This window comes from Polypterus senegalus, chromosome 9 (genome assembly GCF_016835505.1).
Source record: "Polypterus senegalus isolate Bchr_013 chromosome 9, ASM1683550v1, whole genome shotgun sequence".
Taxonomy (NCBI): domain Eukaryota; kingdom Metazoa; phylum Chordata; class Cladistia; order Polypteriformes; family Polypteridae; genus Polypterus; species Polypterus senegalus.
This window is the reverse complement of record NC_053162.1, coordinates 72,335,133-72,348,543: the sequence shown is the minus strand read 5'-3', so window position 1 is coordinate 72,348,543 and position 13,411 is coordinate 72,335,133. Positions and strand designations below refer to the sequence as shown.

The 13,411-nt window shown below is 37.8% G+C and overlaps 1 protein-coding gene across 6 annotated transcripts in view; it reads left to right on the top strand.

Annotated features, from left to right (window-relative positions):
• The window catches only part of piezo1 (piezo-type mechanosensitive ion channel component 1), a 376,673-nt gene that overhangs the window by 335,747 nt on the left and 27,515 nt on the right, over positions 1-13,411 (top strand). For all 6 annotated transcript variants that reach the window (XM_039763263.1, XM_039763264.1, XM_039763265.1 and 3 more), the window contains 5 exons: positions 1,417-1,696; positions 1,908-2,028; positions 2,189-2,336; positions 8,058-8,272; positions 12,092-12,250. In XM_039763263.1, coding sequence (XP_039619197.1) covers positions 1,417-1,696; positions 1,908-2,028; positions 2,189-2,336; positions 8,058-8,272; positions 12,092-12,250 — 923 coding nt within the window. The remainder of the gene's footprint in view (positions 1-1,416; positions 1,697-1,907; positions 2,029-2,188; positions 2,337-8,057; positions 8,273-12,091; positions 12,251-13,411) is intronic.

Below are 13,411 nucleotides of genomic sequence, written 5' to 3'. Positions count from 1 at the left end.
AGGTGTACTCTTGATTTTCAGACTCCCATTGTGTATTCAAACCTATCATTTTTACTTCCTATGTGTTATACATTACATTTACTGACATTAAATTTCATCTGTCCGAGTCTGTATGTTGCCCAAGTCCTTCTGTAATTATTTAATAGATTCCAAATTATCTGCCAATCCACCTATAATGGCAATCTGCAAACTTAACCAGCTTGTTACTTATATTCCTATCTAAATCATTTATACATACTAAAAATAGCAGTGGTCCTAGCACTCTCAACATCGGCCAATTCTGATAAGGTTCCTCGCACCATCACCCTGTGCTTCCTGTGTCTGAACCAGTTCTGCACCCATTTAAAAACATCACCCTGAGCTCCAACTTCTTTTAGTTTGATGCCCAACCTCTCACGTGGTACCTTATCAAATGCTTTCTGAAAGTCACAATAAATAATATTATATGCTCCACTTTAATCATGTCCTTTTGTTGCCTTCTCATAGAATTCCAGCATTTTAGTAAAACATGACCTCCCTCTTCTGAACCCATGCTGACTGTTCAGAAAAAATACTATACCTGCCATGTGCAGCTCAATATTATCCTTAATTCAATCCATTAATTTTCTTGGGATGCATGTTATGCTTACTGGCCTATAGTTGCTTGGATCTGCCCAACAGGATAATAATTGCCATTTTCCAGTCCTTTGGAATCTCACCAGCATGCAGTGACTTCCTAAAAATATGTGTCAAGGTTTTATATATGTACTTGCTAGCCTCCTTAAAAACTTGAGAGTAAATGTTATCTGGTTCTGGTGATTTGTTTGATTTCAGCCTATTTAATCTGAGCAGTACTTCTCCTTCCACAATTTCCAAATCCTTTAGTACCTCCTTAGTATTCCCGTTTACTTCTGGGATGTTATCCACTTTCTTACTTGTGAAGACCTCAGAAAAATGCAAGTTCAGAGCGTCCGCTATTTCTGTATCTTTTAATTTCCCTTTACTATTTCTGATGCACTTCACCTCTTCCTTGACTGTTCTTTTACTACTAAAATACTGAAAGAATCTCTTAGGGTCGTCTTTTGCTGTATCTGCTGTATTCTTCTCCATCTGTGTTTTATTCTCTCTAATATCCTTCTTAATGGTTGCCCTCATGGTCTCATATGCCCTAGGATTCACTTTGGAGTTATTAGACTTACATGCCTTATAAATCTGTTTTATCCTGTGCAGTTTCCTTTTTAACTCCTTATTAGTATTCCACTATGGAGTTTTAAATTTCCCATTAATTCCAAATTTAGATATGTACCAGTCCTGCATTACATGTAAAGTAAAGCTGCCCATTTCTATCCTGCAAACTTAATTAACCACATTTTGAACATTTTTGCACAATAACTTTTTGTCTCTTTGTACTCATTTCATGCTTTCCATGTGTTATAGAGATATGGTCTATGGGACCAGGATGAAGGTATGGCAGAGAAAAAGAAAATGGCAGTGGAAAAAAGTGAAGATACCGAAGAAAGCTGTCTGAAGAAGGTTGTGAAAAAACCAGATGAAGAAGCAGAAATATGTGAGGCTGCAGCTGCTAAGCCAGTGGAAGATGTGGAATCAGATAAGAAGCAAGAAGATATAGTTGAACACACATTAGAAGAGCCCATTGGAAAAGGAGAGAAGCAAGAGAACTTGTTACGATTCCGCAAGAACAAGCGGTCATCTGATGGTAAACAAATCACAAATGTTCTTAGTTTCCCCACTGTTGAGTCTTCTCACTTTCCTTTACTTTTAGCATGTGCAGATGGCAATAATATTTTCTCATAGGCATATGGATAATTATTTGTAAAATAAAAGTTAATTCATGTAATCCAATGGGGTTTTATCTTAGTATTTCACCTATAAAATTAATTTTGTACTTTTTGGTTACTTTTATTTAGAAGTATCCATAGTGAATGAAGGCGCGAAACCAAAGATGAAAGTTAAAGAAAAACGCAAAGATGCAGCGAGCAGAAAGCTACGTGCCATAGGAAAGAAATTGAAGCTGGTGATGTTAACACTGTTAGTTATTTACATATTTTTTTTAGATCTCTAGTATCAATTAAAAATTCCCCTAGGCTTTTTTCCTATAAAAGAGCCCTAGAAAAACATAAGTTCTGTACAATATCTAAGTTTGTTTTTTTTTTTCTCTTTCTACCTCATACTTTCTCTGCTGTTGAAGAATTCAGAATATTTACAAGCCAGTCATTGGTTTCTTCAATGACATCTTGCACACCAAATACAGAGCCGCCACAGATGTCTATGCCCTCATGTTTCTAACAGATGTAGTGGATTTTGTCATTATTGTCTTTGGTTTTTGGGCATTTGGAGTAAGTATCTTAACACCTACCTTTTAATTCTCATTAAACATCCATAAATGTGTTTGGTTGTCCAATATGCTATTTTGATAGATCACCAAAGTATTAAGGCACATTAGCAGAAAATGCTGCTATAAAAAACAGTGACTGCAGTTGTCTTTGACAACTCTGCTTTTCAGTCATTTTAAAGCATTAGCACTCATAACTTATGAGTTATTTTATGGTCATCTATTTGCAAGAACCTACCTAGTTGCATCCTGAGCAGCATTTGTATAGTGACTGGCATGTCTTTTTCAGTTTCTGAATATCTTACACTGATTAAATTTTTCCTAATAAAGATATTTTGTGGTCCTATTTTTGAGTGTTGTATGTGGTCATGTCATTTGCTTGGACAAGTATTGGTCATTCAGTTCAAGTAGTGGAAATAGGTGGTGTCAAAAGAACGAACCATCAAAAAAGGTTTGGGATAGCCACCCGTATATTATGCCCTGGCTGCAAATCGGCAATTTGTTGTGAGTGGTTCACCAGCTAGAGTCCAAAACAGAACTGATTTAATGCTGTAAAGATGACAGCTTTAAAGGCAGAGACAGGAAGTGACGTTGTCTTTGGCCCCGGAATCGTGTGGAATTTCCCGTTAATGGTTTGGAGAGGATTGAGAGAGAAAGTCAGTGCACCTCGCCACCCCCTGGTCTGCGTGGAACTACCATTATTCAGGCCCTTGAGCTGCCTCCCAATCGCACGTGTATGACAGTGGCAAGTAGCTCAATAGGAAATAAAATTAGTGACAAAGGCCAGTGCTGTCTGCACAAACTAAAGCATTTGGGCTGCAGTATAATTATTTAATTCACTCACAAATACTGTGTCCAAATCCAAATTTGCATAATATGGTGTCACTTGTTTTCTGCTCTCAACACTCTGTTGTCTGTTGCTGATTTGATGTATACTGCATTACACTGAATATATGTTAAAGATTTAGTGGATGTTTGCCTGTAACATATCAAGTTTAATACTTCAAATTATGCAATTTTTTTAACACATGCAAAAAGGAAAATTTTCATGGCTGATGGTAGTGTTTTAGTTAGATGGTAATTTTCTATTGCTTCACTGATCCTTTAGGAGCAAAGTTCATTTTTAATAAATTTTTGCTTAATAGCTATGTAGGCTTACAGCTTTCTTACTTAGGAAGTATTTAATGATACCCTATATCTCAAGGTACGTTACGTGATAGCTGGAGCTTATGGTATTTTTATTTTATCAGGGAGCTCTCCAGTTAGAACCTTATTTTTGTTATATTTTGATCTATTAAGCATCTAATATAGTATTCCTTAAATATGTTACTTTTTACTCCATGATTGTAATAAGAATGATGTGACTTAACTAATAGTTGTTTTGTTTCGTTTGTGGTAAACAAACTGAATTTTTTTTTTAATTTTGTAGAGCTCTGTGGTGGGCAATGTTGCATATTTGTCATCAGTTTTGGAAATGTGTCTGATTGTTTCCCTTCTAGTTTGATTTTTTTTTTAAATATACAATAAGAGAATACATTATTTATCAAATATGCTTTAAATTGTTCTCGGTGAGTTTCAGTACAATAGAAAAAGAGTGAGGCTGAATATGCTTTGCACACTAAAAAAACAACACAGATGTACCAATGAAATGCATAATGTGAATACGGCATGCTAACCAATAGAAACAAAAGGCATTCTATACACCATGCTCTGCAGTATCTCAAAGAATAAAATTCCTAACAATCTGTACAGAATGATTCCTCTGTCTTTAAGTATCTGTCCAGCATTTTTTTTCTCTCTAGAAATCTTGTATTAGTAGTTTGTTAAGCACATGTCCAGTGCATTTATAATCATAATGTAGACTTAAGGTGCTGTATTAATACTTTTAAAGAATACTTTCTACTTGTTACACAAAAGATGTGATGGTGCAAAGTTTCTCTATGTTCTTGTTTGCACATCTTGTGCTATTTTCAAGATTCTTTCCTTTTTTAGTTTACTTACTTGAAACATTTATTGACAGTTTGACAATTCATAGGTCAAAAGTAAATAACATTAGTAAAGCTAGGATGAGTAAACAGCAACAGCCTTTCTTTCTTATTTACTAACACATTTATTATGTGTAGGCTATAGTTATAATAACCCAGCCAAAGGGGATGCACAAATCAGTGTGTTTCTTCGTGCTGGTCCCAAGCCCGGATAAATGGGGAGGGTTACATCAGGAAGGACATCCGGTGTAAACTTTTGCCAAATCAATATACGGACAACAATACAAATTTCCATATCAGATCGGTTGAACCCCGGGTTAACAACAACTGCCTCCAGTACTGTTAGCCAACAGGGTACTGGTGGAATTGGGATACTGTTGGCCAAAGAAGAAGAGGGGGGAGACGAGGCATGAGGAAAGGAGGAAAGTAAAGAGAGTGGAACTGAGGGTAGGAACTTTGAATGTTGGCAGTATGATTGGTAAGGGGAGAGAGTTAACAGATATGATGGAGAGACGGAAGGTTGATATATTGTACGTGCAAGAGACTAAATGGAAGGGGAGTAAGGCCAGGTGGATTGGAGGTGGATTCAAATTGTTCTATCATGGTGTGGATGGGAGGAGAAATGGATTAGGAGTTACTCTGAAGGAACGGTCAAGAGTGTTTTGGAGGTGAAAAAGAGTGTCAGGCAGAGTAGTGATTATGAAGCTGGAAATTGGAGGTGTGATGATGAATGTTGTTAGTGCATATGCACCGCAAGTTGGGTGTGCAATGGGTGAGAGAGAAGATTTTTGGAGTGAGTTGGATGAAATGATGAACAGTGTACCCAAGGGACAGAAAGTGGGGAAGGAGCGGATTTCAATGGGCATGTTAGTAAAGGGAACAGTGGAGACGAGGAGGTGATGGGTAGGTATGGTGTCAAGGAGAGGAATGAAAAAGGTCAGAGGATAGTGGATTTTTGCCAAAAGGATGGACATGGCTGTGGTGAATACGTATTTTAAGAAGAGGGAGGAACATAGGGTTACGTACAAGAGTGGAGGAAGATGCACACAGGTAGATTACATCCTATGCAGAAGAGTTGATCTGAAGGAGATTGAAGACTGCAAAGTGGTGGCAGGGGAAAGTGTAGTTAAGCAGCATAGGATGGTGGTCTGTAGGATGACGTTGGAGATCAAGAAGAGGAAGAGAGTGAGGGCAGAGCCAAGGATCAAATGGTGGAAGTTGAAAAAGGAACACTGCAAGGTTGAGTTTAGGAGGAAGTGAGACAGGCACTGGGTGGCAGTTAAGAGTTACCAAACAGCTGGGAAACTACAGCAGATGTATTAAGGGTGACAGCAAGAAGGGTGCTTGGAAAGAGGAAAAGGAAACCTGGTGGTGGAATGAGGAAATACAGGAGAGTATACAGAGGAAGAGGATGGCAAAGAAGAAGTGGGATAGTCAGAAAGATGCAGAAAGTAGACAAGAGTACAAGGAGATAAGTCGCAAGGTGTAGAGAGAGGTGGCGAAGGCTAAAAAAAAGGCATATGATGAGTTGTATGAGAGGTTGGACACTAAGGAGGGAGAAAAAGACCTGTACCGATTGGCTAGACAGAGGGATCCAGCGGGTAAAGATGTGCAGCAGGTTAGGGTGATAAAGGATAAAGATGGAAACGTACTCACAAGCGAGGAGAGTGTGTTGAGCAGATGGAAAGAGTACTTTGAGAGGCTGATGAATGAAGAGAATGAGAGAGAGAAGAGGTTGGATGATGTGGAGATAGTGAATCAGGAAGTGCAACGGATTAGCAAGGAGGAAGTAAGGACAGCTATGAAGAGGATGAAAAATGGAAAGGCCATTGGTCCAGGTGATATACCTATGGAAGCATGGAGGTGTCTAGGAGAGATGGCAGTGGAGTTTTTAACCAGATTGTTTAATGGAATCTTGGAAAGTGAGTGGATGCCTGTAGAGTGGAGAAGAAGTGTACTGGTGCCGATATTTAAGAGTAAGGGGATGTGCAGGACTGCAGTAACTTCAGGGGAATAAAATTGATGAGCCACAGCATGAAGTTATGGGAAAGAGTAGTGGAAGCTAGGTTAAGAAGTGAGGTGATGATTAGTGAGCAGCAGTATGGTTTCATGCCAAGAAAGAACACTGCAGATGCAATGTTTGCTCTGAGGATGTTGATGGAGAAGTTTAGAGAAAGCCAGAAGGAGTTGGAGAGCGTCTTTGTGGACCTGGAGAAAGCATATGACAGGGTGCCGCGAGAGGCACTGTGGTATTGTATGAGGAAGTCGGGAGTGGCAGAGAAGTACCTAAGAGTTCTACAGGAAATGTACAAGGGAAGTGTGACAGTGGTGAGGTCTGCGGTAGGAGTGATGGATGCATTCAGGTTGGAGGTGGGATTACATCAGGAATCGGCTCTGAGCCCTTTCTTATTTGCAACGGTGATGGACAGGTTGACAGACAAGATTAGACAGGAATCCCCGTGGACTATGATGTTTGCTGGTGACATTGTGATCTGTAGTGATAGTAGGAAGCAGGTTGAGGAGACCCTGGAGAGGTGGAGATATGCTCTAGAAAAGAGGAATGAAGGTCAGTAGGAACAAGACAGAATACATGTGTGTAAATGAGAAGGAGGTCAGTGGAATGGTGAGGATACAGGGAGTAGAGTTGACGAAGGTGGATGAGTTTAAATACTTGGGATCAACAGTACAGAGTAATGGGGATTGTGGAAGAAAGGTGAAAAAGAGAGTGCAGGCAGGCTGGAATGGGTGGAGAAGAGCGTCGGGAGTAATTTGTGACAGACGGGTATCAGCAAGAGTGAAAGGGAAGGTCTACAGGACGGTAGTGAGACCAGCTATATTATATGAGTTGGAGACGGTGGGACTGACCAGAAAGCAAGAGATAGAGTTGAATGTAACGGATTTAAAGATGCTAAGATTTACATTGGGTGTGATGAAGATGGATAGGATAAGAAATTGAGTACATTAGAGGGTCAACTCAAGTTGGATTGTTGGGAGACAAAGTCAGAGAGGCGAGATTGCATTGGTTTGGACATGTGCAGAGAAGAGATGCTGGGTATATTGGGAGAAGGATACTAAGGATAGAGCTGCCAGGGAAGAGGAAAAGAGGAAGGCCTAAGCGAAGGTTTATGGATGTGGTGAGAGAGGACATGCAGGTGATGGGTGTAACAGAACAAGATGCAGAGGACAGAAAGATATGCAAGAAGATGATCCACTGTGGCAACCCCTAACGGGAGCAGCCAAAAGAAGAAGAAGGCTATAGTTATAATCATGAAATGACTATCAGTATTCTGAATGACTTGCATTTAAATTGTTGCATTATGCCTAACAGCAAACACCATTCCTCCTGTAAGGCTTGCAATTTCTGCTTCATACAGTGATGGCAGTAGCACAGAGTGTAAGTAGACTCTGATAATTGCTATGGGCTGTGCTTTACCTTCCTTGGTGATGTCTTACTATTGGGAATTACAATATCAGAGGCAATGAAACTGGGGTTTGTTTTTTTTTATTTTAAGTCAGGGAGGGTATTAAATGTTGCAGGAAATACTCTCTGTGATGAATTTTGTTTTCATGGAATAATATGTGTGTCATTTTAAAACCAATGAGATTTTTTTCCAGTGATATCATTCTTATGAAGTGCATGCACTGTCTTTTTGTGTAAATGAACCATTTCACCTTTTTAAAATAAGCTAATGTAAAAAAAAAAAAACAAAGATAACACATATTTGTTGTAATCCTTTCAGAAACATTCTGCTGCAGCTGATATTGCCTCCACACTGTCTGAGGACCAAGTACCAGAGGCTTTCCTGGTAATGCTTTTAATCCAGTTCAGCACAATGGTGATTGACCGTGCTCTTTACCTGCGGAAGACTGTGTTGGGAAAGTTGGTCTTCCAGGTTTTCTTGGTCTTTGGCATTCACTTCTGGATGTTTTTCATCTTGCCTGCTGTGACTGAGAGGTAAGAGTGGAATGAGAAAATCAAAAGTAATCTTTAAATGTTAAATGATAAAATGACTTGAAATAATAATAAATTGTGTTGTAATGCCTTATATTTAATCACTTCAGACAGTCATTTTCTAATCGACTTAGTCCTGAGCAAGGTCATGGAGGGTGCTATTTAATCACTTGATCAAATATAAAAGCTAAATTCATGCATTCTTAGCAGATCTTCATTTTACTGAAGATCATCATAGAATAGAGACAAATGTAATCTATACTTGTTATACCAGTCAGCAGATGATCCTCCACTACAACAGGCAAAAACATCTTGACTAAACATTGAAATTTCAATTCTAAAAGTTAATTAGATGGGGTGCACTTCCGTTTCCATGTGTTTAGCTCTTAATAGGTCTTTGTCACTGATTGCTTTAGCACAGATCTCCATGATTGGAATTAACAAGAAACTGTTCTGAGAGTTCATGAAAACTCCATGCTAGATGTGGTGAGGGCAGTAAAGTTGAAGTGTCTGTGGTTTGATTTATTGACACGTTGAATACATGCCGACACACATAAAGGTTAAAGGATGACATTTGTTAAGGCTTATATTTATTGTAGAGCTTATTTCATCCAGGGAAAATCAACACAGAAGCACATTCCTGAAGATTACTATAATACACCTGCTGTAAACAATTGTTTTTTGAAATATTAGTAGTATAAACCTGTTATTTCTTATTCAAGGATGTTCACATGGTAATCTCTGGCATATGAGTGGTTATTTTAAACAACATTACTAGGATACCTTCAGAAATGAATACAATACCTCAGTCTGGAAAGTCTATGTTTGTAACGTAAGCTAGGATATTCCCTAAATTTAGGAAATAATTTGCTACAGTAACTGCATATTTATTCAAACATCACTGGTCATTAAGTAAATCAGTTTTTCTAATTATCCTCTTATTATGTTATCAAAATGTATGTAGACAAGCAGCAGCTGCTATTGTTGCCATCACATACATAGAAAAAATTGAAAACATTATTTACATTATGTGACAAATTGAAAATTCCACAGATACTATGAAATTGTTCCTCTCTCCCTTAATGAAACTTCAACTTCATCTGTTTCTTGTATACCAACCCCATATCTGATCTCTTCAGGGTATGACACAATTTTAGGGTACAGTGTCCAACATTAAGCCTTTTGGACTCAATATTACTCTTCACCTACATTATAAAGATTCCAGCATGAAAAAATGAAAGAAATAGGTACATATATAGTTTAAAAAACTGTGAAAGATATAATGCAAAAAGTACATCACCACAGACAATGCCATAATTTGCATAACACAACGACAAACTTCACCTAGTTATACAGAGATATTCTGTATGCAGTTAATACAGCCTTAGTCCCATAAATGTTCTTGCAGCGATAAATGAGTGAGTGATGAGTCAAAGTGCTAAGAAGAGATTAACTGTATTAAACTTGAAGTGATTGAAAGGCAATGATGAACAGCCCCTAATAATTTGTAGATCCTACTTCCCAACAAGGACACTCCATGGCCCAATTGCAGAAGAACTTCTAAATCATACTTCCTCAGTTTAACCTGTATTTGATCCTCATATCTATAATCTCTTTAGAATAAATAGCTTGCCTTGATCTGCTTTGTGCTTTTGACACAGTGTGCCAATGAAGAATCATTTCAGATAGTGACAGAAACTTCTTCCTGGGCCCATGTCACCATTATATTGGGTACACCCTGTTTAAAGGCACAGTCACTTGATTTAGATTAGAGTACCTTATAAGTACATTAACATACTATATATATATATATATATATATATATATATATATATATATATATATATATATATATATATATATATATATATATATATATATATACAGTATATATACACTGTGTGCACAATTATTAGGCAAGTGAGTATTTTGACCATATCATCATTTTTAATGCGTATATTCCAACTCCAAGCTGTATTAACTTGAATGCTTATTGGATTTAAGCACGCCAGGTGATGTGTATTTGTGTAATGAGGGAGGGTGTGGCCTAAGGAGATCAACACCCTATATCAAGGTGTGCAGAATTATTAGGCAGCTAGTTTTCCTCGGGCAAAATGGGCCAAAAAAGATTTAACTGACTCTGAAAAGTCAAAATTGTAAAAGTCTTTCAGAGGGATGCAGCACTTTTGGAATTGCTAAGATATTGGTGTGTGATCACAGAACCATCAAACATTTTGTTGCAAATAGTCAACAGGGTCGCAAGAAACGTGTTGAGAACAAAAGACGCAAATTAGCTGCCAAAGATTTGAGAAGAATCAAACGTGAAGCTACCAAGAACCCATTATCCTCCAGTACTTTCATATTCCAGAGCTGCAACCTACCTGGAGTGCCCAGAAGTACAAGGTGTTCAGTGCTCAAAGACATGGCCAAGGTAAGGAGGGCTGAAACCCAACCACCACTGAACAAGAAACATTAGTTGAAACGTCAAAACTGGGCCAAGAAATATCTGAAGACAGATTTTTTTCAAAGGTTTTATGGACCGATGAGATGAGAGTGACTCTTGATGGACCAGATGGATGGACCTGTGGATCAGTAATGGGCACAGAGCTCCACTCCAACGTGGAGGTAGGGTACTGGTATGAGCTGGTATTTTTAAAGATGAGCTAGTTGGACCTTTTGCATTGAAGATGAACTCAAAATCAACTCCCAAACCTACTGCCAGTTTTTCAAGACACTTTCTTCAAACAGTGATACAGGAAGAAGACCATGATTTTATGCAGGCCAATGCTCCATCACTTGCATCGAAGTTCTCACTGCGTGGCCAGCCAGTAAAGGCCTTAAAGATGAAGGAATAATGACATGGCCCCTTCCTCATCTGACCTAAACCCTATCGAGAACTTGTGGGCACTTCTTAAACGCTAGATTTACGGGGAGAAAAACAATACACCTCTCTGAAGAGTGTCTGGGAGGCTGTAGTCACTGCTCCACAAAAAGCTGATCGTCAACAGATCAAGAAACTGACAGACTCCATGAATGGAAAGGCTTATGACTGTTATTGGAAAGAAGGGTGGCTATATTGGTCATTGATTGATTGATTGATTTTTTTGAAATGTCAGAGATGTTTATTTGTAAATTTTGAGGTGTTTGTTTATTATTCTCACTATAACAGATGAAAATAAACAAGTGAGATGGGAAAATTTTCATTTTTCCTTTAGTTGCATAATAAATCTGCACACTAATAGTTGCCTAATAATTGTGCACATATGTATTCCCCTGATGATGTTCACACTCACATTTCCGTTGTGAAACATTCAGGTTTCAGGTTTATTAACATTTTGGATTGACTGATAGCACTGTGTTTGTTCCATATTAAAATTAATCCTCAAAAATACAACTTGCCTAATAATTGTGCACACAGTGTATATATATATATATATATATATATATATATATATATATATATATATATATATATATATATATATATATTCAACAGAAAGAAGTGTGTCCAAATCTGCTCCTTAATGATGTGCTGTAGCATATTTACATCTTTCCTGAAAATGTGTATGAATATTTTGGGCTCAGGATTACATTGTGATGTTCCAATTAATAAATAAAGAAAAATGTCTTTTTAATTTTTGAGAAATCCACTCATATTATACATTAACTAGTCAAACTTATGTCCACTAAATGAGGTAAAGAGTGTGCTAAATGATAAATTATTACATTTGTGCTGTTATTGGAACAGTGTCAATAGGTGTTATATCGTTCTTCAGTCTAAAGAAATGTATTTCGGTTTTTATTTTCTTAATTTGACTACAGGATGTTCAGTCAGAATCCAGTAGCACAACTTTGGTATTTTGTAAAATGTATATACTTCGCCCTATCAGCTTATCAAATCCGCTGTGGATATCCTACTCGCATTTTGGGCAACTTTCTGACTAAGAAGTACAACCATCTTAACCTGTTTCTTTTCCAAGGGTAAGACAGCTTTTCTTTTTTCATTTCTTAATGTTCAGTCATATGTTATACCCAGTTTTAATTCAAATTTATATCCTTTGCATGAAAGTATTAATTCCAAATTGATTAGCATAAACTGCATATGTTTTTTAGAACAATTCCTTAGTAAAAATGTTTTAAAGCTGATATTGTTACTCAGTAGATATTATTGTTTGACATGAGCAGCTAATATTTACAGGAAAATACACTCAGGACTCAGTAGATCATGCATTTTCTGCATACTGGTACCTTTAAAACAAACCACTTGTAGTAAGATTACAGAATCTGTAGAAAGTTACAACACAGAATGTGAAAAGATTTTTCTTGTGAAAATCACCCACGTAATAGGAAGCTAAAACAGTGCAAATACTTAAGCTATCTTAAAATGAACGGGCAGAGAAACACAAGTTAGATATGTTGTCATTAATCCACATAGCTTTTTTTAATGTGATCTTAGTTTGTTAGTAATCTTAATGGGAAATAATTGCAAGATTAGGCTCCTTGTGAATAGGGCTGAGCCAGTAGGCTGTTTATCTTATTTGAATAACAAGCAAAAAATACTAACAGTAGGTAATAATGCCTGCCTTGTAGGTGGGAGGCAAGCAGAGGGTTTTTTAAGGTACTGTTGTGGTCGATATTTTTTCATTTAAACAGATTGTTTAATTCATTTGTATTTACTAACAGTGCATTGCTTACCTACCAACAGTGGCCTATAGTATATGCAGAAGTATAAAGCACCTTTTTGAGCTTAATTTAAACAAACACTTGTGAAAGAAGCCCCAACACAGACAGACACTGAGACAGCCAGAATGTTGAAAACACACACTTTTAAATCCTCCTGCACCTGCTCACACAATACAGTCAGTGCACCGATCCACAATAATGGCTCACAGTCCTTTTCTTCTCTTTCTATTTCCGCCTCTACTCCTTTCCTCGTAAACTCCGTCTTCTTCCACCCGACTCTTGCTCTCCGAATGGAGTGAGGTGGCCTATTTTATAGTGCACCTAGAAATGCTCCAGGAAATGCTGCTCTTGAATCCAGCTCCTCTTCAGGCAGCACTTCCGGGTGTGGCAGAAGTGCTGCAGATCTTGTTTCCAGAGCTGTCCAGGCGCCCCCGGCGGTAGCCACAGACCAAAACAGGT